The sequence below is a fragment of the Ammospiza caudacuta genome, chromosome 7 (genome assembly GCF_027887145.1).
Source record: "Ammospiza caudacuta isolate bAmmCau1 chromosome 7, bAmmCau1.pri, whole genome shotgun sequence".
NCBI lineage: Eukaryota > Metazoa > Chordata > Aves > Passeriformes > Passerellidae > Ammospiza > Ammospiza caudacuta.
Window position 1 is genome coordinate 37,900,436 of NC_080599.1, and position 25,278 is coordinate 37,925,713.

Below are 25,278 nucleotides of genomic sequence, written 5' to 3' on the forward strand. Positions count from 1 at the left end.
ATAATACAATTTTCTATGAATTTATTTAGAAAGTTAGCAGAAGGACAGAAAAAAGCAAATTCGAGGAAGTGTGTGTCACTACTACTGCTTTGCTATGGCTTCCTCCAGATAACAGCCCTTTTAAAACTCCTTATGCAGGGTTTTCCTTGTTTCTTTCATAAATGAAATGGCCTTCTCAATGTTAAAGAAAACACAATGAAACACAAAAGGTTTGCAGTACTCTGAGTCATTTAGCTACATTCATTCTCTTTAAGTCATGCCAAAATGACAACAAACCTGAATTTTAAGGAAACTTCAGAATTCTGAAAGAGGAATTACAGAGCAGATGTCCCAAACAGTTGAGATCTGATTCCTCAACAAAATGATAAGAGTTGGAAGAGAGAAGGGGCGTAAAAAGAATGTGTTTCTCATTAATCCTGCTTGTCAAGTCCTAAATTCAGGTTTCTCCTTCCTGTGCAATTGCAAACTCACACTTGGGCAGCAGTGAAGCAGCGATGAAGATGTTTCTGTCCTCCTTCCTTTCTGTAGCACGCTTGACAATGTGTGACAGTCCTGCATTCAATTTAAGCTGTTTTAATTTTAGCAGTCAGCATTCTGACTGATCTTTTCAAGAATCATTATTCCAGGAAGGAATAAAGACACCACATCTCTGCATTCAAGGAGATAAGAATCAGAAGAGCACCTCCTGAGTTTTTCTGAAGTTCCAAGGTCTGTGTTAAAGAACTGCTGTCCTTCTGCCCTAGGTTTCCTAACCAGTCAGCTGTTCTGCTATCCAGAAGGGATTCCACGAAGGGTGAGCTTGGTTGCAAGCCAGCCCATCAGTGCCTAATGGCATTATGTGCAGTGTGGATATAGTCAGAAACCACTCTGCATGAATTACATACATGGGTGCCTGTTAATACAGAAAGAACAGCACTAATATTGCTCTATATAATTTCGTGAAGTTCAGTTATTCATAGGTGGAGCGCCAAATTAGCAAAACAAAAGTGCCTGTAACATTAATAATTATCACAGCAGTCTGAAAGATAAATCCCTGTCTGCTGCAGTGTCACTGTTGAATTTCTAGTACTTTTAGTGGGACTTTCTGATACTTGGAATTTAAAAGGCTGGCCCCCAAATACAATTTGGTGCAACTCAGTGAAAACACTTAAAAGATTTTAAGATGCCAGGAGTAGGAGACTGTCTTTCCTTAGGGTGGTGGACTGGTGTGTCACTTCTCTCTGAGATGTGGTATGTGATGGCTTCAAAACACCAGGGCAGTTGGAAGTTTTAAGTTAATGTGTGATTAATTTCCATACTGTCATCATCCTTTTTCAAACCTTTAATTCATATGCCAGCTTTATCACTAGTAATAGTAGTAAAATGCTTGGCTGAAGGAAATGTGCATCTCGGATTATGACTGGTGATTTGGGGGATTTCAGCACTTTGCAAATCGTGTTGTCAGCCTTGGTTTTATGCTCTAAGCTCACAGAATGTGGGCAGCTGCTCTTGTGCTGGTGGCCTTGTTCTCCCAGATTACCGTTCATCTGTTTTTCTACCTTTATCTCACATTTAATTATCTGAGATTATTTTCTAACAATGCTGAATTACATGTTCTGTATGACTCGACAGCATAATTTTGAATTTGCACAGTAACCATGCCTTTGAGGCTGCTAGTAAGTCATGAATAAATTTTTTTGTTCCATAACCACGGTTAAAATGGAGATCTGGACGTTCACTTGAATGTGCAAGTGCAAGGGTAAGTTTCTAAGTAGTCTTGTTAACAAACACTTCTTGCACATGATCAGCAGAACTGCAAGTTTTCTTGAAGCTTGAAATGGTATTTCATGAGGACATTATAAATGTGATCTTATAAATTAAACTAAGACTGAACAAGTTCTTGGTTCATTTTAAGTTACACAGAACAATTAACAAAAGCCATATCCAGCTGCATAAGTTAATTAAAAAAAAAAAAACAAAAATGATGGAGGGAGAAAATAAGGTGATGGGAAGATGATGAATGGTGATCTCAAGATGCCCAAGCCCAAATGCATGTTTTTAATGAGATGATGGTGATAAAGTGTTATGGAGTCTGTCAGAAGAAAGTATGAAGCAAATTCAAAGAATTCTACACGAATCAACACAGTATCTTTTTTGTTGGTTGTTTGGCACTTTTTTTTTTTTTAATGAGATCTCTAGTCTCTGGAGTCTCAGGGGTTAGGTAAGACAGAAACATTTTGCTGTTTTAAGAAGGGTGTAAAAATGGATCTGAGGTGCATTTTGGAGGAAGGAGAGAAAGGCACAGAGATAGAACATAACCTCTTTCAGCCGAAGGATTGTGTTTAGTGTGCAAACAAGTGAATATGAGTGACAACAAATGACTTTAAAAACCAGTCAGTTTCCCCACAATGTTTCCAAGACCATAATTTTGGAACCGTTTTCCAGTGAGAAGAGTGGTTGAAACTCAAACCTGTTTTAAGCTGGTGCATGATCCCTTTACAGAAGAGGTTGTGCTCTGCAGCCCTGGGGAGGCCGTGGGACAGGACTGGACTTGAGAGCCTCTTCCAGCCCTCTGTGTCTGTACATTTTGGCTGTCCCGTGTCATGCTTGCTCTGACAAGCTTCAGTGCTCAGTTGCTGCTGCTTAGTGTTTGTGTTTCAAATTCCTCTTTGATAACAGTGACAGGCAACAACCCATTTGATAACCTGTTGGTGTAACTAATTCCAGCTCAGCAAATGGGGAGCCCCACTTTGATAAACATTTATTCTTGGAGAACACAAGCAGAGTTGGCAGACACCTACCTTCAAGTCAGACTTTAAAACACAACATGAAAATAAGAGATTGGTGATAGGCAGGGGATTATTCCTGCATGGATAATTCTTAAGCAAGATCCATTTTCCTATATAAAGGTATGCTCTTCTCACTGTTAATAGACCTGAGCGACTAATAAAATTCACTTCAGGCAGGCATAATTGGACAGGCTCTTTTGTCTCATCCTGTTCTTTCTAGGCTGTGTTATGGTGTAGTAATATGCTGACTTGCAGTAGGTTCAGAAAGGCTGACATTCTTTCAAGCCTCAGATTCACAGAGTTTTATGTTTTATCCCAGTGTATGTCCTTCACAAAACATACTGGGATGTCATATCCCCCAGGTGAAACAGTGCCTTCTTTCTCTTGCATGCAAAGCCTAAGAGGTGCAGTTAACTTGCTCTGAGGTAGCTTGTCATCCTCTTTGCAGGTCTGGATTTTAGTTCAGCAAATTGAATGTGAAGCCAGGAACCTTGGGACTCAGTCAACAAAGCAACAATGGGTGAGAGGGACTTAGACACATAAGTCTAGGAGTCAAATTTGTTTTCTAAATATATCCTCTGTAGTCTCCACAAAGAGCTTAAAACCAAGCTGAACCTTGCAGGTTTGACATCTGTGTGTGTGTGTGTCCCTTAAGTTTGTAGCATGTGATAGTTTTGTCTGGCAGTGAGAATGAAATTAAGTGATGTAGGCAAATACACTCCTGGCAAATACAAACGTGGCAAATCTCTGTAAGCAGCATACTTGTCTTCTCACTCTTGTGGTTGTGCAACCTTCCATGTGTTCATCCCCAAACCTGAGATGCACAAACATCTTTCCAGGCTGCCTGGTATCTGCAGATTTAACATGTACTCCTTTCCTGTTTTTAACTAGGAAAGTTTGCTTCTGGGTAGCAGGCAGTGTTCTGGCTTGGTGAGAATAAAGCACACTGAAATACTCCCTCCTTGATGGAATATGTGTGCTGCCTTGCCAAGATACCTGCTGCAGTGGTGATGTTAACTGGTTTTCCCTTTTCCCAGAGACACAGATATTGTCAGAGGTGCTGAGAAAGAGATAATTCATGACATGGTCGATTTTTCTCTGTTAGACAGATCAGTCCCTGCTGAGCTGTGCATGCTGTGGAGCCTGTGGCATAGCTGGGTTCCCCAGCAGCCCCAGTGGCACCCACTGGGGTGGCTCCCCAGCCTTTCCTCTGCAGTGCACCCTCCAGCCTGTACACACATCCTCAGCCAGCTCTGGAAGTTCCAACTCAGCACCTTGTGGTCCCATTACCTGATCTGCCAGGCTTCAGGGTGAACCTGGTGGTCACAGCAACTTTGTGCAGCATAGTAAATGGTAACTTCCCCATGTGGACTTTGGCGTTCTGCATTTTTTGCAACTCTGTGCATAACTGGGTCAAATAATGTAAAAGTTTTGTGCAAGTAAAAGGCCACAGAAAAATAAAATATGGAACTGTGCCTGGTAGCTGGAGATTTAAGAAACTCAGTTTAGAAGCTGAGGCTGAGCTGATTGTCTACACAGAGGAAAGTTATTAAAGTGAAAAAAGGTTTTCATTTTATCTGTTAAATTCATAACACAGCAAGGAATAGGTGCTAGAAAACTTAAACCAAGAATGCAGCGAACATGAAGGTGATTAATTTTGATGTTTTTCTAGAACCCAGTCCTTTCTGAACCAGAAAGCCCTAGGTGGGTGGTGGAGGGAACCAGGCACCTCCTGGCATGAAGCACCTGCCCTGCTCTGTGCACAGGGCAGAGCTGGGTTGTGGCAGCTGTAAAACTCTAAATCTCTGACATCTGCCACTGATTCTCTTTACTGTGGGTAAAGAGACATCCATGTGGTTGTATGGAATCAGAGATTTTCCACCCGCATACAGAGTCATTTGGGAGAGCTCAGGGATGGATCCTGGGCAGGACACAGTGGCTTCTGGAGTTTTCCCGGCTCTGGAGCACCTCAGTCTCCCTGCAGCCCCTGGGCACTGCACAGCATGGCTGTGACACTCTGTGCAGTCCTTGTCTGCCCAATGTGCAGGGTTGCAATTGCTCAGCAGCCCCCTGTAGCACAGTCTGGCTGCCAGGTGGAGATGACGGCCCTGATGTTGAAATTCTGCTCAAAGGGCTTTTCAGGTGTGTGAGGCTCTGTGCCTTCATTGCAAAAGTGCATCATTACTGGGTAAAAAATGCTCAATGATGTCTCCCAGAAGTGCTCAGACCTTCATTTTTGAACCTCTATCCAAGCTTCCAAAGAGACTGACTTGGAGGAAGCTTTTTAATGGGGAAATAGACCTGTTTTTCAGGGAATTTCAGGAAAGACTGTATCAAAACTATTGAGACCTTGAGATTAGCTTCCTTGCTTAGAGCATGGTGCTGATCACGCCAGGGTTGTGGGTTTAATACCTGTGTGGGCCATTCACTTAAGAGTTGGACTTGATGATCCCGTGGGTCCCTTTGAACTCAGAACATTCTGTGATCTACTTTTTTCTTTCCCCCACTTGAGAGTATTTTGCTTGGATACCTAGGTCCATGCTCTGGCAACATTTAAATGTGGAAATTATATTTCTTGGATTTCTGCAGGCTGTACTATAGCTGCTGCATGATGAAAGAATTGACACAAATAGAAAAAAAAATAAATTAGTGTATTACAGAAGTGCCAGCATGCACTTGCTATCATTAAGCAGAAAGTCTTTGTCTTTACCAGTAGATGAGGCAAGAATTTGGTTCATTACTATAGGAGGAGGACAGAGCAACATACAGTGGCATTAAAATGAAATGCAGGTCCCTTCCTGAGAGCCCAGAATGCCTTTGCTTTAGTTACAAATATTCTGAAGAGATCATTTACTCTGGCTCCCAGTTCTGTTAGAATCATTCTACTGTGGTATCTGTTTACAAAATAAGGTTTGCACTTGCTTTTAATTCTTAAAAGCAGAGGGAAAACCTGAACTTGGCAAAGCCTTTTGAACTGCTGAATCAAGAACTAGCTGCTTAGAAAAAAAGGGATTAAAACCTTTTAATCCTTTTGTGTAAAAAAAAAAAAAAAAAAAAAAAAAGGTGTTTAATGTGGTAGGCATGCTGGCAAAATTAATTAATTTTCATGTTTTTTCAAGCACAAGATTTCAGTTTTGTCTGTTTCCTGGTTCTGCATATCTTAGCGGGTTCTTTACACTATGCAATATGCTTTATTAACTTTGAAGTTTTGAAGAAATCTGCAAATAACAAAATTCAGATATGGAAGAAAAGGTAAGTTGCTAGGAGCAGGCACAGCTGTTCTGTGCTGCATTAGGCAGTGTGCTGATGACTTGATTTTAGAGCCCCTTAGATGGAGGTTTTGTCCCTTGTATGTTTTGTGTGCAAGAGAAAGGCAGCCTGAATTCAGGTACTGAATTTTGTGTATGATTAAATGAATGTTCTATATGTATGCATTTGAAAGCCCCTAAGTGAATGTTGTGTAAATGGTGATAATTGCAGACTGTCTCCCTGCAGTCCTTTCTCAGGCTGAATAAGGTCTAAGGCCAAAGGCCCAAATGCTTAATTGTATTAAACACAGAGGCTGAAAAATTTATTAACTCACAAAGTGTGTATTACCAAGTTAATTGGAAGTGCCTTTAAGCTATTACCAGGTGGAAATTTGACTTCAGGTTTCAGTTTTAAATTAAAGCAGAAAACCATTCTGTGAGGCTGCTGGAAGGTCTGCAGTTAGAGCAGTGCTTCTCTCTCTCCTTTGTTTTTCTGCTCTGTGTAATGCTGGGTATAAATGCTGGGAAGTTAAAGCTGAACCCATATATAGCTCTGGCTTTTCCCCAAAATATGTAAAAGGCTGCACACACAAGCTGTGAGTGCTCTGGGGAAACGTAAAAGCAGAAGATGGAAACGAAGGCAACCTCAGGTTCTAGAAGGATGTTATACTGGGCTGCCTTTCTGCTTTGTTTTTAATCAGTATTCTTCAGTTGTAAGCAGGACTGTTTTATCCTTCTTGGAATATTTTTCTTTTTTGGTTACGTGTTATTTCAGGTATTGGAAGCAAGTAAAAATGATGTCATAGCAGAGGGATTGATTGATTTATTTCCCTCCCACCCCCTTCCCATGGATGAGAGTCAGTCAAAGCCCAGGGATTAGCCAGAGTTAGGGATTTTCTTACTAAGATGTAAAGCAGCTCACACTGATAGCTAGCCAGGCACTTTGAGAAAGACATTGCAATTACGACAGCCTGGAAAAATAACGGAGAAAATTTGCCACCCTGTGTGCAAAATCTGTAGGCCCCCTGCAGATGTGATATGGAGAAAAACCACCTCCCCACTGTGTTAGGTCTAAGTTGTCTGCATAAAACTCCACAAATAAATCAGCACCCAGAATGTGCCTTGCACAGCATCCTCCTGTGATGGCTGCCTGAGACAATTCTGGTTCAGTATCGTCAGTTAATTTTAGGCGTTTAAACTTTGTCAACAATTTCCATGATTCATAAAGAGACCGAATTAGAAATTTACTAAAGTGCAATACTATGATGACAGGCTGTTGCTGTAGTTTATTAATATCCTGTAATCATGGCCTTTACACTTGAATGAGCTAATGGCTTTTAACCCATATTGCTGTGGAATAAGCAGGTTTATCCAAATATCATCATTTAACAGGGAAGGCTGAGTTTCTGTTGGTAAAGTTTGATGTATATGTAACTGTCCAGACATGAACTAGAAGTACACAGGGCACAGGAGGTTTTAAGATGTTTCTTCAACAAGAAAATTAAAATGACTTGATTTTTGCTTAAACTTGTGAGTATAAATCCTGTGTCGGCAAAAGGGAAAAGAGAGCTTGAAAATGCCTGTCTGGCCTTTAGCCTGGGCTTATGCTCAGGAAAGAGCCTCTTTGCCAAGATGGTGAAGAAGCAGGAGTTGAAAATTGTCAGAATTTCTGAGCTTCAGTCATTACAAACACTGATAAACGTATATGTTTAACTTTACATGTATCTTTGCACTAAAATGAGTGCCTTGAATCTTAGTTCCGTGTGTTTCCTGCTGGTGCTTAGGGAGAGGCACAGCTTCTGCTGAATGACTGCTTTTGTTATTTTTGTAATGTGATTTTTTTTTTTTTTTTTTTTTTTTTTACTGTAAGTTACAGAGGTCATTGAACATGTTAAAAGATCTACTTCTTGGAATTTTGGATATTAATCATTCACTTTATTTCATTTCATTCTGTACAAACTCAGAAGTTATCTCTGAGTACTTCATGGAAGTCAGGAGAAGGCGGCGAGGAGAAATGCAACTTGCTCTGAGATAATGTTTGTAGATTTGATTATCATGGACATTCACACTTGAAGCTGGAAAACTGAACCACTAAAATTGGATTGAAATAGCAGAATCATTTGTCCTAGCTGTTGGGAATCTCTTAAGCATTAAAACAAAATAGGATCATAAAAAAGAGGCAATATGCAGGTAACGTGAGGTAACGTGTAATTCAGATTGATCTGAGGAATATGTTGAATTCAGAGTGCCATTTTCTCTGATTGGGGTGCTATTAAGTGTTTTTTTAAAGTGGATGGGAGAAAGGGTTATGATCCATATCCTGGATAAAAAGAAAATTGTGGAAGTAGCTGAGCATGCAACACCCCACCACATACATTTGCATTTATTTAATAAGTACTTTGCACCAAACAATAAAGAACAGAAGTTTCATTTACAAAGTGCTGTCATCTTAGTGAAATAAAACCAAAATAGGAGACATAAGGAATGAATTAGGATTGTGCTCACTGAGACCCACAGAGGCTTTACTAAGCTGTTGTTAAAAAAATGTTATTACAAGGCTCACAGAGGCTCTTCCTACGTATAAATTATCCAAGAATAAAAAGTGCAAGTTTGAAAAATTGTATTTTGCCAAACAGTATTCCTGCTAATCACAAAGGGGCAGGAACTGCATTTAAATAATGGTGGGTATATTGCAAGGAATGCATAAGGATGCTAAACATAAGGATAGCTGGGGAGCCCACTGACTTGTCTCCTGCCCTGCAGTGGATGCCTAGGAGAAGAATCACTGATCAGCTTTGTCCAGAGTATCTTTCCAGTAGGCATCCATCCATGCACAGAAATCAATCACCCAGGATCATAAAGGAACCCTAGAAATACTGTATCGCTGTATATAAAAGCTTGGGCCACCTTTGTCTTCTAGACCACTTCATTTCCACTTCAAAGTCAGTCATGAACACGAGAAGCTCTGTGTCATTGTTGGTTCCTTCCCAGTGTTATAACTGAGCCACATCATCATTTTCCGCGTATTCGTCCTGACAGCAGCCGTGTGAGAACAGCAGGTTAGTTTTACAAAGGAAGGTGAGGCACAGTTGTGCCTTTGTGTATGTGACAGGGAAGGTTAAAGGCAGGGATTTAAACGTGAATTTCACAATTTCCAGGCTCAGGAACTGATTTCATCATGATCTGTTCATTCCGGTGTCAGTAATTTCTTAATATTCATTTAGGCCAGGCACCTAAATAAGATTGCCTATGCCTATTGTATGTCCTTATCCAGTTCATCTTATATTGCAACTGTAATTTTTTTTGTTCACAGAGGAGTCTGCTTCCAATCTTAATTTAGCTCAAGTCATAAAAGCTTTTGGATAAAAATATAAGCTTCCCTCCTACAACATGAGTCTTATTTTTGGCTGCCCATCTATTTAGAGTAGTGAGAACTTGTATCATGAGGACACAGATTTTTTCTTCAAAATCTCTCACAGCAGGTGGGTGTTCATAGAACACTTAATTGTAGACATGTTCAAGAATACGTTCTTCCTCAAACCTCTGTGTGACCCTTTGGAAGAATGGCATCCACAAGAACAGAAGGAGCATTATGTTGCCAGTCTCTGAATTAAAATTTTTGAATGAGGAATATTTCATGTGGGTGCTAAATCCTGAAGATGCATCCAGATTCCATTTAATTTTCCCATTTATTTTAAGAAAATGACGGGTCTTTGAAATAAAACAAGTTAACATTTGTGTGTATTATTGCAAGGAAACATATTTTATGTGACAATTGTGTGTTTAATGAGTATCAAAATGCAAGCATCTGTGCTAATTACCCAGGACCCAGCATTGTTTTTCAAGGATCTGGCTGGTATTCAAGTCAGGTAGTGCAGATTGTGTGTTACTCCTCAAAGACCATGGTTAGCATAAAAGGCACTTTGCCAAGTTAGAGGGAGGCTACACCTCTGTCCTCAGCCCTGAAGGAAATCTGACAAGAGACACTTTTCTCCCTGGGAAAGTCCTTTGGGTTCACTAAGAAGCTGTGCAGCCTAAAAACAGCACATGTGATGAAGTGACTCTGAACTTACCTGCTAAAAAGAAGAAAACCTGGAAAAGGGAACTGAAATTTTACTCTTCTGCTACAGATGTTTGGTAGGGCAGATTTTAAAACGGGTGCTGAGGTGGTTTCCTGATTTATAAGAATTGTTTCACAACAAATTTTCCAGAATAGCAGGGAGCAACAGATTTTATCTATAACATACAGGTGAGAGAGACATCTTCATGGCTGTGCCTGGCTCTGAAATATCCTGCAGGAAATGTGTCAGTGGCTCTCCAGAATACCTGAGGTTGTCTTTGAGGGCTTCAGTTTCCCCTCCCCAGCCCCTCACACTGTTTTGCAGGGAAGGGCAGACAGCAGCCATATTGGTTAGAGCATACCTGACTGTCTCTGGCTTTCTTTGCACGTTCTTGCTGACCTTTTAGAATATAATTCAAAGGAGCTTTTCTTTTGAACCCTTCACACACGCAGCTCAGGACACTGCATGAGTTTTCTGCTATTTTTCCGTGATAGCTCAGTAGAGCACTGTGTACCTAAATCTCTGCAAGCATCTCGTGCATGCCATGAGGCCCTCTCTGGGATTCACTTTACAGGATTATCCACAGATCTGTGCTTGCTCGGCAAGTGGCTTTTTCAACACTACCAAATGTGGAAGGAAAGTCCTTTTCTTCTGAAATGTTGGTGTTTTTTTGGTTTTAATTTCTCAATGGAGAGCATGTCTGAGCAAGTTGTTATTTTTCTGCCCGCAGCCAAATAAGATGAAGTCAGTTTCTTACAAGAGAAAGAAGTACTCTATTTGTTACAGTCTTCCTCCTCAGAACTGTGTTGTTCCCATAAGCTTTCTAGAATAATTTCATTTTTAACCAAGACCAAACAGAGAAAATTTCAGCCAAGAAGGTGAAAGTTTTCCCATTCTCCTGCCTGAAGCTCATGAGTGAATAGAAATGAGAGCAGTGACTTCTATTCCTGGTGTAATGAGGAGCAAGAATTAGTTCAGAGTGTGAAGTCTGAACGTGCTCCAGGTATCTGTCACCAAGCAGAGAGGCCAGGGAGAGAAAGACTGGAGTAGTTTGGACTTGTGGGAACTGTGCCAGTCTGGAGTTGTTACTCCGTGTGCTGGAGTGAGTGAAGGGTGGGTGTGATGGGCACCCAGCCATCCAACGCCTCTCCCTGCTGTCATCCAGGACTTCCTCAGGAGGCTCTCTCAAGCTGGTAGTTCAGAGATTTGTCTTTGAAACACAATAGGTCTTTTTCCTTTCCCCCTACCCCTCAAGCTTTCAACAGAAAATCTTCAGATTTGATCCATAGATTATCAGGGAAAGGACAGGTTTTCACTGCAAAAGACACTTGAGTTCCTTGTATTTATATGTAGCATGTTTGAGTGATAAACAGTTAAATTAAAACTTCATACGTGCATAATCTTCTATGGACCCTCTGCTCATTTTGAATTTAAGGAGAGGGAAAGGACAACATGTAGGTTATTGTGTAGTTTCAGTGCATCCTTATTTTTTCTGACCGTGTTTCTAGGGCTACCCTAAGAGTGCAATGCTAAAAAAGACAGCTTGTACCATGATCTGGCCCTCTGCCCAGTGTTCCCCCTCGGAGGTAACTAGTGATGGTCTCGTGGCAACTCCCTCTAGGCAGTAAAGTTAGAGAGATGTTGGTTGGAGGGGAGATGTGGAGGTTGTGTAGTCCACTTAACATGCATTTTTCACAGACACCAGCAGTTTAGTGGATACTCTGTTGTGCTTGTGTTACCTCTTACTGGGATGAATTTTGGGCTTTACTGTAAGTTACCAATCAGTATAAAAAATGTACTCATGCCTGACTCTGTTGTCCTGGGGCCAGGACTCAGGATTATAGGTTTGCTTAATTAGTACTTTCCTTCCATTTCAAAATTTCAGGGCATAGAAATGTTTAAAATGCCTTTGTAGAAATAGCTTTTCTCAGGCTGAGAATTTGGTTTATATAGAGGTGTACTTCTGTGACCAGTCTTGGAGGATTTAGATTGTTTCCAGAAATCAGTGTCACTCAAATATGCAGGGGAAAAAAGGTTCATTGCAGCAATGTAAAATCAAGGCAGCAAGTTTTTTACCTTTTACTACAAGTGAATGTTCAGTTTCCTTTTGTTCTGGTTTTAATAGTATTGATCTTTTTTAAATGTACAAAAGTAAAGTAAGTCCTCAGTGTATGTGCTGGGGAGTAAGTGTAAAGTTAGAGTATAATTGCATTGTATTCTTCAAGGACAAAAGTTTTTGGATTCTGCTGTATTTGCCATTTGAAAAAAATTACACTACTTTACTAAGATCACAGAGTAAATAACAGAAAATCAGAAAACCAAATCAGCTGCTGAAGTGCAATACAAGGCATCAGCTCAGCACACTGCATAGCAAAACAGTCAATCACAATGCCATCACTAGCAGCCTGAATGGTAAATTAACATTTCTCTGGAATAGATGAGAGGTGAATAAACAGAGATATATGTAAATACAAACTAAGTAGAAATAGACATGATTATAGATGAGTAAATATGTGGAATCAGCATCAGTTAAGCAAGCAGACTTAATAATTGCTTGCTGTTCATGTCAGGACAATGTGCCAAAGCCTTTAGACAGCAGCCATCATGTCTTAAAAGACATTTTCTGGGGTTTGAGCACAGTCCTGGGGACTCTACACCAAGGATGGCAAAATTCAGTACACTTTTGGGAGGAATTTCTGTGGTGAGGCCAGGTCTGTGATACTCCTTCAGAGAAGCTTGTTGAGGACAGAACATGTGTATCCACTTGTGTGCTGGCCGTGCTGGGGCTGCCTTTTGGAAATCAGCCTGAGCCAGCAGCAGCAGCAGAGGTGCAGGTCTGCAGTGAAATGTGTCAGCTGTGACCTCCAGATCAGCCAGGCTGGGGCTGGCTTGTCCCCACGCGGGTGCTTGGTGGCTCTCCAGCCCAGGGCACAGCCCGTGTGGAGCAGTGGATGTTGCAGGTGTGGAAGGGCTCTGCTGTCCTGCTGCCTCCACAGTGGCTGACTGCCAGCCCCCTCTGCTGCTGGGTCTCTCTCCAGGTGGTGACAACTGGTCTGGCCTCATCCCTCACTCTGAAACCAGTGGGTTGTCCTCAGGCTGCCAGGAAATACCTGCCTGACCGTGGTGTCTCCATGGGCTGCAGGGCAGTACCTGCTCAGGCACCTGGATCTCCTCATGCCCCTCTGGCTCGGTGCTGACAGGGCTGATTCTCACTTTTTACCTCATTCCTTACTCCTGTGAGGTGTTCTGCCTTTTCTTAACCCATTACCTCAGAGGCACCACCATGACAAGCCTGGCTGTGCCATGCTGTGGGGCCATGGTGGGACCTCTGTGTCCAGCACAGGGCAGCCCTGGCCTCTCCTCACAAAGACCATCTGGCAGCACACCTCAACACTCCTCACCCCTCAGTGGTGCCATGTAGGAGAAGCAAGAAACATCCTGGGCCTTTGGCAGTCTCCCTGGCCTGGCAGAACCTGGTCTCTGGACTTTGTCAAAAGCAGGGAGGGTTGAAGTAATTTACTTGGTTGAGAGGCTGTGTGTGTTGTCACACCATGCCACACTGCCAGGACAGGGCTCAGCATAAGCAGTTAATGTGGGCTAAACCAGAAGGTGGAACTAGGGTTGAGGAGGTGCCACAGTTTGAGCCAGGTCTCCCAGGGCTGCAGCTCAGGGGTGAAATTGGGCTCCACAGTTGCTGAGAGAAAGGTGCTGTCTCCTGAGCTCTGCCTCATCCTGCCCTGAGCCACTGCTCTCCATGCCCTGTTTGGAAAAGAAGAAAAAAGCATCTGTGCCCGGTTAGGAGCCCAGATCTGTTCCACAGAGGCTTTGATGATGCTGGGGCTCCTTGCAGGATTCAGGTGCCTGTGTCTGGATGCAAGGAGGGGCATGAGGAGCAGAGCACTTGCCCCTGCCCTCTTCAGTCACTGCCACTGCCTGCCTGGTTTGGCTGTAACTGCAGCTGCACCCATAGAATTTAAATCTCTCATGCATTAGAAAAATACATTTAAAGGCTGTTGTCTTTTGACATCACTGAATTTGTATCCCTCCCAGATCAGGGAAATCCAGCCCTCAGTTTGTCTAGAGGTCAAAGCACCTGAGCTGACAGATGTCATGCCCCTCTCCCTCAGGAACACACTCATAGATGTATCTGGAATGTGAAGGTGTGGAACCACCAGCAGCTCTGCTGGGGTCATTGGTTTGTTATCTTGGGGTTGAACAGGTTTCTTCTTTTACTCAGGCTCCTTTCTACATGCCAGCAGCTGTCTCTGACCTGTTTATAGGTCAGGTTCCTCTTTGAGGTGGTTGATCAGAATTGTATTTGAAACATGGCCATAGTGTGACCTGTGTGTGGGAAGGTATCATGGGTAGACTCTGTTAACTCTTCCTGTGGAGTTAAATGTTTTAGTGCTTTATAGGAATATGGCATCATCAAATGCTTCTCATGAGGGCAAAGCAGTGTTTCAAGATGATCCTCAGATCACATAGTGCAAAGTTTTCCCATACAGGAGAATAATACAACCATTCAACCTGGATGCATAGTTTTATCTATCTGAATCTGTTATGTAAATCTCAAAGACAGAGCTCTATTTTAATGAGTTTTTTAATTGATTATTTATATGTTATTTGATACTTTTTTATTTTATTATTCTTGCCAAGTCTTTCATGCCTGAATGCTATTTCGGTTTCTTTTCTGACTTTCATTTCTAGTGATTATTTTCTTAACAAGCATAGACTAGCCTCTGCAGGTTTCCAGACACTTAAACTGTAGGATTTTTATGTCAGTCCACATTTAAAATGAAACTAAAGGTTGTTATTTGTATACTTAAAACTGTATCTGTTAATTTTTATGGATGTGTTAACAGCTTTCAGTTAAACTAATGTCAAGATACGGTACATTTCATAGGTTTGGTGTGTCAGCTGTTCTGTAATTGCCAGTGCTGTGAGCATCGTATAAATCTGCAAAAATCCATTTATTAAAAAATAAACTGTAAAATGGTTCCAAATTGTCATATACCTGAATGAATGCCCAGGGGACAGGGGGGAGCCTTCTATTGCCCTCATTTATAGGCAAGCCAGATGGACTTTATCCATTTCAGGAGAAAAAGGTACTCAAGCAGAAACTGTCCTTGTCATGTTGCAGTCTGCCCTGATTTGTGTGTCTGAGGCCATTCAACCTGGATTTGTAGTAAGAGCACCAGTTACCTTATAATTGAGATTAACATGGCACATTCCATGCTTATCTGATGTTATGTCCTCATGGGGGTGATTTGGTTATTTTTCCAGGCAAGCCAACGTTTATGAAGGCTCCTGAAGATCAGATTGGGATTTCTGGAGGAGTGGCCTCTTTTGTGTGTCAGGCAACAGGAGAGCCCAAACCTCGTATCACGTGGATGAAGAAGGGGAAGAAAGTCAGTTCTCAGCGGTTTGAGGTAATTACCAAAAGAAAACAAAAACCAACAAAAAATCCAAACCTGAAAATTTGGTGATCAATCTAATCCTCACAGGTCTTAATTGCACAGTAATCATCACTGCAACCTGGGTATCTCTTCATCACTACAATACAGAGCGTAAAGCTTTAGTGTAAAGCAAGTTTCCTTCCCTGCAGCAATGCAATCTGTGGAGCAGGTGGTGTCCTTTGAGTAGGCTGCTGGAAACACACCAACAGGACATCCTCCTTCACATGGGAGACTGGGGCTTACAGAGGGTTGGATGGCAGATAAGAGCTGGATCTAGCAGTATTTTTCTCTTTTCATTGTCAGAATTTATAAGGCAGCTCTTTGACCTGCAATCCCCAGTTGAATTCAAAAGTGAGATACCAAAACACTACTGGAAATCTTTTTAAGTGATGGCTATTGCCATCCCTCCCCCAAAGGTACTTGGAAGGGGAATGGTGAAGGGTTAATTGATGTCCCTGTGAGCTAAAGTAGGAGAGAAAGGAAGGGACAAGAGCAGGACCAGAAACATCTATGAAAAGGGGAAATTTGGTTTATATTTTACATAGCAAATACATTTTCACTGACTTTCTCCACCTTTTTCTCTGCTTTCCTTTTTGGTGTTGGGCTCCCTTCTCTAAAACTGCCCTTGCAAATGTGACCCTTCTGCAATTCTGCTGCCTTTCCTCTAATCCCCTGTCTTTGATGTTTTTGCTTTCCTGACTGGAGCACAAGATGACTTTGCTGCCCAGAATGGATTGATTCAACTCACCAATTTTAATCATGAATTCATATGTGAGCAGAAAACCTTGATTAAAGTAATCAATTTTAATCTTGTTTTACATTGTTATTTTTCCCTGGTAAAGGTTTTGTTGTATAGTAACTATCTAATTTGTAAGTAGATACAGCCATTATAGTGAATTTGGTGCTTGTTGTGGCTTACCAGAGGGCTATGCCATATTATATGCATTTATATTAGCAATTTCCTACCTTTGTTCCCATCAGTTTGGATGCATAGCTTGTGTCAGGAGATAGTGATTCTTTTTTTTCCTAAGTAACTATTGATTTTACTTCATTATTAGTCCTAATTAGGGAAAATTTGGAAGTAAGTTTAAATGGAGAAAAAAAACAAATCCGTTGTACACATGCTAAGTTGTGACAAAGGAGAGGTATCCATTGTTAGCAAGTTAACAACATTTTGGCCTCAGCATCTGTCTAGCCCTTAGTAGTTGTAGCTCTGTTCCTATCACACAGTGTTGGTTCAAAGGATAGTGAGGGCAAAAGAGATTTCTGCTGTTTCATCTCTTAGCTTTTTAGTCCTTATCACTGAAGTGAATTAATCTCTGTAGCTGACTTTGTCTTGTTTTAAAATTTAGCAGTAGCTCTGCCCTTTGTAAAAATTTAGTATATTGTCACAGTTTCATGTTTAATTTAAAGATAAGTGTTTTTAAAAAATTAATTCTTTAAAGTGTATTATGGTGATATGGTGATATTCATATTTCTCTTTCTTTACCTGACTGCATTAGGGATTTCTTCTTGAAACAGAAGGGCTATTCCTTCCAGCATGAGGAATAACAGATTTTTTAGTGGTCTTGGTTACCTTTTGATTTCTTCCTATTTCTCCTGCCACTGCAGAGTCTTGTGGTGCATTGTTTTCCTCCTTCCTGTTCTCTCTTTTGATCTTTACGCTGTGGGAAGTGCTCCTAAACAGGCCCTTGCAAATGGGGTGAAGGTTTTGCATGGGGGTAGCAGCCCTAGGCTGACATCCATGTCTGGAGCAAAGGATCCTTTAAGTCTCTTCATGTCCCCCTCAGTTCCCAAGGGACAGGAGTGGGTGGCACCTGCCTCTCCCTCATGCTGTCACTCTCTGCACATCAGGTGGCATTTCCAACTTGTGCTGCACTCTGTAATAGGAGAAGGGTGAGTTTGGCATTAATAGTGGCTTGAGGCTGTGCCTTCACAGCCTTGCAGTTATGAAATAGTGTGTAGCGATCCAGCTCCAAACTAATAAATACCTTTTTCTGCCATGTATAAGTCAGAGTAATGCATTTTGCAGCTTAGCAGGATGGATGGAAAGACAATGATTTATTAAAGACTTAATTTATTTATGCTGAAGAAGGAAGTGTAATTACATCATTGTTGATTATGCCAGAGTTGCAAAGTACGCAGTGCTGAGGAGCATTAAAACCCCTCTCTGCTGGAGTTAGCATGCACTGAAGGTGCTCAAGGTTTTATTCAAGTTTTGTTACTGTTTCCCTGCAATCCCACAGAGTATATCATTCTCCTCTTCCATCAAGGTGAAAGTTGGCACTAAATTGTTACCAGTGATTAGTAAAATCATTAGTGCAAATATGGCTCAGATGTTTTAAATCATCAGATTCACATCTTTATTACCAGGTTGATAATTTGTCAACCTTAATTGATCCATAAAGAACCTCATTGGATCTTCATTTGTTCTGGCCTCCTCAGAGGACAAATATGTTCTTGACACTGAATTTTTGTGCTGCTGCATTTGGAACACTTAACTCACTGCATGGTATTTTAGGGCTTACAGGACTTGTTTTGTTCTGGTTTTTGTTCTCCAACCCCTAGATGGTTTTGACTTTCAGTGTTTGTTGCAGAAGGTAGCAGTAATGAAGTGCTTTCTTTTCCTTTCAAAGGTAATCGAGTTTGATGATGGGTCGGGGTCGGTTCTGCGGATACAGCCCCTGCGTGTCCATCGAGATGAGGCCATCTATGAGTGCACAGCCACCAACAGCGTGGGGGAGATAAACACCAGTGCCAAGTTAACAGTGCTAGAAGGTAAGGGGGAACTTCTTGCACTCCTTAAGTGGCAGGAGACAGCTTTGGCAGCTACATGTTGATGTGCGGCATTTAAATGGCGTGGTGATATTCTAGTTTGATTGGGTAAAGCTGTGTTCTTCCTGCAGCAGTTGATATAATTTCTCCTATAATAGAACATCATATTTTTGAGGCAATCATGGAAGGATTGCAGATTCTGAGCTGTGTTTAGAGTGTTTTTGTTGTCTGATTGAGAGGTGTCATTTCTGACTTGGAGGGCTATCTACAGAGACATTTGTATACTTTTCTCATCTATTTGCTTTCACATAATACCCATCTTCAGGGTATCTAAGTATTGTATCTGACAATCAGAAACTTAATCTATGCTGCTGTATCTTCTGGATTAAATCAGCACATAGATTTTCAGGTTACTCTTCAGGTTTTTAATGTGATGTGAAATTTAGTTGTGTTTATTCTTCACTGTACTTGCAACTTTTAATTCTGTCTCTCCTGTTAAGGAATAGATTTTCCTCCTTGTCTGCTATATGAGCAGATTTTATTTTGCTTGCTATGTTGTTTCTGCTAAATGTTTGTGGGAAAACAGTTTATTAGACATAAACAGGCCTGTGAACACTTGATTTTTTAAAATATTAAGTTGTCAGAATGATTTTCTGCTTTTAAGGAAAGATGGGATTTTTCCAGTGCGTAAATGTGTTCTATCATTTGTTTATATATAGGAATTTGTAAATGTACTGAGATGTTAGAAATCTGGGGCATTTGGCTGAATGGATTTTTACCCCTTGCATTTTTACCCCTTATAAGCGGGAAAAGGCTTAGGCAAATTGCTTGTGGTTTATAGATTGATGTAGAAACTTCTAAGTAATGAAAAAGCCAGACTGGAAAGTGTTTATTGTTGTAGGATTTTGAATCAGAGGAGAGTGGTTATCCCAGTGGTGAGTGTGCCAGCCACACATGACCAGTTGCCTATTGTTCCTTGTTCTCCCATCCCCATTTATAGCATAGAGGTAATCATATTTTCCTTTCTACTCTGTGACAAAGAATACATTAAACAACTGTAATGTGGTCAGGCACCGTGGTGATGTGAATTATAGAAATCATTCAATACCTGATGTGATTGTGTATCTTGTTTCTGGAGGTGGGGCATCTTAAAGATCAGCTTGCTCTCCAGTAATAGTATTATTAAGAATAGGGTAACAAGTGCTATAGACTTGAAAATTATTGGGGGACAAAAATCACATTCTTTTTGTTACTTCTGCCTATGCAGCAGTGTATGTGAGTGCATAAAGCTCAGTGGAGCTCTTTCAGCAGTTTATGTGCAGATCTGCATTTAAATGCTTCCTGCAACTGGATTTTTGTGATACTGGATGCTCAAATACCACTCTTCCTTCCTGTTTCCTTTGGTTGTAGTTGCCTTTATGTATCTTGGATATGTATGCACATGCACACACACGCTAATAATTTATTTGCTCTGTGTTAAGTGTTCAAAGGCCCACAGAGACATGCCTTGCATCAAGGAGCACAACAGTATTTCTTAGCTCCATGGTGCTCCTGCTGATTTCCTGATGAGGTAAAGCTTGCAGACCACCACATAAATAGGGAATGTTAGGAAACACCACAGACAGGAAAAGACATGCAGGCACACAGTTTAACAGCTGCAGAAGCAAAAGTCAGTAGCAGTCAAGCCCTGAGCCTGCTTTTCTGTTTGGAAAATTCGTTTAATTGGGAGTAATGATAGTTGAACATGATCCCATCAGGTCAAAAACGATCTGCAGGCTGGGGGGGCTGTGTTTTCCACTCAGACTGAAGAGTATCGACCCCTTGCTGGCCACTCTTGTAATGGGCAAAATTAAGAAACATTTGCTGCCTAACAATTTGTATGTACTTGTGCGTAGAGAGTTGTGAGCTTGACTGCGAGGATGAAGAGCTACATGTGCCTTTTATGTTGGCTTAACTAACAAAGAAGATGGGTTCTGTTATGATGTATTTGTATTTAAGAAAATATGTTTTACATTTCCCTTTTCTGAGACTTTCCTACAGACAGCTCTGTAATTATCCAGTCACGTTATCTTATTTTTCTGCATTGTCTGATAGAGATTATAATGTTTCTGCATTTTGTGAATATGATTTTTTTTTAAGTTACTATTAATATTCCTTTGCTTACACTTTGGTGGAGTAGATGTTGCCCTGATTGTGATTGTTTACTCTCAGTGGCTTCAAAAAACAGTGTTAAGTGCCCAAATTCTCTGTTATGCCATCACTTTTCTAACATTAATTTTGTAGAGGTATTTGAAAATTACACATTTCATGTGGAACCCTTGGCACTCTCAAGACTGTCAACTAGGACTGGATTTTTCCCTCTGCTTTTGGGGTTAAAATAATTTCCGTAATTGGTCTCAGATGGCAGTTTGAATGATACAGACATTCTGCACTTCTTTCAAGAATTTGACTAATGCAGTGGTCCCTGGTGCATGACAAAGCTTATCATAGGCGTCCTCGTGGTTACATGCTGCTAAATGCACAGCATGTATTGATTTTTACATTAAAAATCCTTTATAACAATAAGTTTTAATGCTCCTTCTCACAATTTGCCTTTAGAACATGGGCCTTAACATTAAATCCAGAAGTCACAGTTAGGGTTTAGCAGGCTCCTTACTAGATGTCTTTGTAGCTAACTGAGCTGGAGCTTTATTTTATTTAGATTTCTGCGATGTTTTACGGATCAGAAGCAGGTTATCCTTTCTAATTGCCAACTTATTTCATTCTGAGTATTAAGAGAGAAGCATGAGTCCAGTCTTCCTGGGGAATCAGGAATTCTCACATAAGTGAATCTCTTTTAACAATTTGGTTCCCTACTGCCCTTTTATTCTTTGCTTCCATGTCGCTCATTTTTCCCTTCTAACTGCAGATCCTGTTGTGACCAAACTACATATACTTTGTGTAACTGGAAATTATTTCTCCTGTTGATAGTAGAAGAAATAGACATGCGTAGACCTTCTCTTCTCATTTCTCCTGGGTAGCTGATAAGCTGAATTATGTATGAGTCATATTGAACATTTCTATCTTTTTTCCAATTATGACCTGAAGCAGCACAGAAGTATGTTTCTGCTTGGCAGAGGAGGAAAGCAGTGCAGGGAGGGGGAAGGCTAGAATCAATAAGCTGACACACATTCTCAAGAAAAGCCTCAGGGACAGTTAGTGGCACTAACAAATTAATAAATATATTATTCAGTGGTAATGTTGAGAATTACAGAGCATTTTAAATAGGGAGGTTATATGAAATATAAGTAGGAAGGATGCCAGCGTGCACGAACGTAGCAACAAGCTGATGGCAGGAGTGCAGAAGTCCGTGATGTCCTTCCATGAGACTGCTTGTATGCTCTGCATTGCAGCTGTGTTGGGAAAGGTGATGGTAACAGTGTTTGTCTCTGGGTGCCTGTTCACCAAAGGGATGCCTTCAGTCTGTTTTCCAGCAGTTTCCACCCAATGGGAAGATAAGGAAAAGCAGTGGAAAAAAAAGATCTTCAAGGGGCAGGGAAAAGTATATTGATTCTTTGGGAGAAAAAGGCAGCTCAAATACAAAGTATGTTATCAGTCCCTTCTCCCACGACTTTCCAAATGGGACATTCAGTTTTGATTTCCAGAACTGGAAAACCAGTTAATTGCAACTGGTCCTTTAATGCTTTACAGGCAGTCTTTTTTTCACTCCCTTGTAATCCGGAGCATACAGTCATATGCAAGTGACACTAAATATATTCAGTTTCATTTCCCTTTGTTTTTAAGTAGGTTAAATGAAAATACCATCTCCAGTTTCCATTCTAGATCTATGCAAATCCCCTATGCCTCTATCCCAGACTCCTAATCATGTGGCATGTAGTTATTTGCCTGGAGAGTGCTGCTGGGCTCCGCAGGAGAGCAGCTCCTGGTAAAAGGACAGGCAGAAGAACCAAGGAAGTTCTTGCACAGTGGGTTTCAGTTTCAAGGTAACCTGGAAAGTTAAGTTTCGCTGGCTGTCTTTGTGCTGACAGAATTCAAGGAAGTTTAGGAGCATTTCACTGCAGCTCTGGTGTTTTACTGTGAACAGAAACATCTTCATGGTATCAGCATTGTGGTCAGCACAAATCCAAAACACTGCCCAGTACAAGCTACTATAAAAAAAATTAAGTCTATCCCAGCCAAAACTAGCACACCTAGAAAGTTTCTGAGTGCAGCAGTTGTCCTGGGGTGGCAAGCACTTCTAGCATAACATAATTTGCTGGTTACTGAACCATGTCATGAGCTTAATTTCTTTCACCATCTGCCAGCTGCATTCCAGTTCCTGGGGTTACCCTGTTTGAAATGCTGTAAATGGTAAACATTTGACTGTTACAAATGATTTCTGCAGAGAGCTAGATCTCAGAAGGCCTGAACCAATATGCCCTTTTTGTAAACATCCATCTAAAAGTGATTTTTGTCATTGGAATAGTAAACAGAAGTTAGCTATGTTTAATCCTTGTTTGTGTTTGGTTAGTGACAAAAGGATCAGTTGGATCACTGTACTTTGGCTTCATTGCTTTTGCATCTTTTTGCCAGGAAGAATTTCTTGCAATTTGTTGTAAAATTGAAACAATTACAGAGTGGAAATTGAATCTGTTTGCATGACTTTGTAAATGAATTAAAGCTCCCTGTGCTCTGCTGCTCCTGGGATTGGTACTATTCTCTTCATGTCTCTGGTCAAGAGAGGACAGGTCTTTTTTCTACATGTTTAATGTTAATTAACTGTTCCAACATGCTTTGGTCTCTGCCTGGGAGGAAAGACTGCAGTGATCCTACTGCAGAAGTCCTACTCCTGTTCTTAGCTCTCTGCACAGGCAATCCCAGTTAGCACTTCCTGCAGGAGGCAGGCAGTTCATGGACCTCTGCAATTACGGCTTTGCCAAGAGCTCCAGCACAGTGAGGCTCCGTGTGCTTCCCTGCTTAGGGAAGTGTCTCAACGCGCAGTGATGCACAGGGAAATGAGGAAGCCTGAGTCTGCTTTCCATTGGGTCCTGGCATGTCCCGTGCTTGTTAAAAAGAGAGACATTAAGCCAGCTACTCGTGGTGGCCTCACTGCAGAGTTCAGGTTGTCACCTAAAAGAATCTAAATCTGAGCTCATGTGGACTGGTGCTATTGAGGCCTAAATAGTGTTCACAAGGAAAGTGCATTGTGCTGCCTGGAGGCAGGTTGCCCAGTATTGGTTGGGTCGATTCAGGAGCCCTGTAATCATGCTAACAACTCCAGTTCTTTCCCTGGCACTAACCAGTGTGGCTAAAAGGATCCTCCAAGGGGAAAGAGGTGGTCTCTTAGTTCCACTGTGTACAGAAGATTGAGGAGGATTTGTGATCAGTTTCAATTAGACCAAGAAAATTTACAGAGGCTGTTTTACTTGTATCACCATTATGTGCCACGCTGCCATAACCTAGACTGCCATGGTATCTGAGAAAGTGTTTCAGCTATTTAGGTTTTGGTATCTGTAGAGCACCTATCATTTTAATCCAGGTGTGCAGCTCCTGGCTCTGTGCATATTATATTTATTTGCTGTTAAGATTGGATTCAGTAACATTAGTCCCATAAACTATAAAAATAGTTTATTTTTATAATATTTAACAAGAAGAACTTTCTTTGATGTGAGTGAAAGACAAAGAAGTCATTTTCTCAGATGAAGAAAAGTTTTAACTGTTGTTGGTCTCTCCTTCAAACAGGAGAGTCAGCAGATCTTTAGAACGTATCAGACCCAAATGCCATAATTTCCATTTCTTATCTCTGTTTAAATGATTAACTAATGGCACATAACCGTGTAATGTATCCATGATAGCAAGTTCCCTCAGAAGACTGCCATGCTCTAAGGTTAACATCCAGGTTCATTCCACAAGTTTATGAAGCAAGAAATACAACCTTTGAAAAGTTTTATATGAAATACCACATTGTTAATGCCAAGCTGAACCCTTTGGAGCTGTGCACTCCCATAAAACCTTGTGTCTGAATAGGTACTGACCTCTTAATCTTGAGAAGGTTTTTCTTTTGCAGCAAATGGCTGTTTCTGCATATTACCTCTCAAATGAGGTCCTGTGAGATGACATCTGTAACGGGATGGGATGTTATCACATTCTTAGCAGCAAGTTTCAGTGGTATTGCAATGCCCAAAAGCAGCACCTGTGATTTTCCAGATAAAAACAAGTGAACTTTAAGTGTCAAACAAATAAGAATAGGAGTATATTCTGCAAAAGCTGTGACACAGGGTTTATATTGCCAAGTAGCTTGAAGTTGTAATTGTGTGGTTGTATCCTGTAAAACACTTCTGAGAGCTTCTTGTTTCACATAATAGATTTATTCTAAGTTTATTTAATAGTTTGTGAGTTCTGACTTTGGTACTGGAAATGATGTTCAGCTAAGAAATTCTGTTGCTAGTAGTAGTTGTCTCCATTTTATTTGCTCCATATCTGAAGTCCCTCATGAACACATTCAGAAATGTGCATGTTTATTCAGAGGCTTGTGGCAACCCACTGGTGTCTTCTGTCTGTTATGAAAATGAATAATTGAGTGTTGGGCATTATTTTCTCTTTTTTCTTGGGCTCAGGGTGTTGAGACAAGTTGCTTCTCACTCTGTGTTACCTTAGAACTTCCTGGCAGATTGTCATGAAAAGTGTGTCAGGCTGTTCTAGTGCTGCTCTGCTGTCAGAACCTTCAGCCTATTCCAATAGGTAAATGAGGCACAAGCAGATTAGTTGAGCTCTCTGGCAGGGATGTGCTCATGCAGGCAGGTTTCTGTCTTGCTGGAGAGGTGTCCCTGTGGGTTGCCATCTCCCAGCTGAGGCCAGGGATGGCCAGATGACTGCTTCTGCCTCTCTGTTCCAGTTTGAAATCAGACAGGTTAGATTAAATTGTCTGTGGTTTAAGCTAATCTGTTTTGACTCTCTGTTGGAACAGATCATGGGTCCCAGCTGGGAGGCA

At 41.1% G+C, this 25,278-nt stretch overlaps 1 protein-coding gene across 4 annotated transcripts in view; it reads left to right on the forward strand.

Moving 5' to 3' along the window:
- The window catches only part of PTPRF (protein tyrosine phosphatase receptor type F), a 374,412-nt gene that overhangs the window by 165,230 nt on the left and 183,904 nt on the right, over positions 1-25,278 (forward strand). For all 4 annotated transcript variants that reach the window (XM_058808942.1, XM_058808943.1, XM_058808944.1 and 1 more), the window contains exons 4-5: positions 15,361-15,506; positions 18,170-18,311. In XM_058808942.1, the coding sequence (XP_058664925.1) occupies positions 15,361-15,506; positions 18,170-18,311 (288 nt within the window). The remainder of the gene's footprint in view (positions 1-15,360; positions 15,507-18,169; positions 18,312-25,278) is intronic.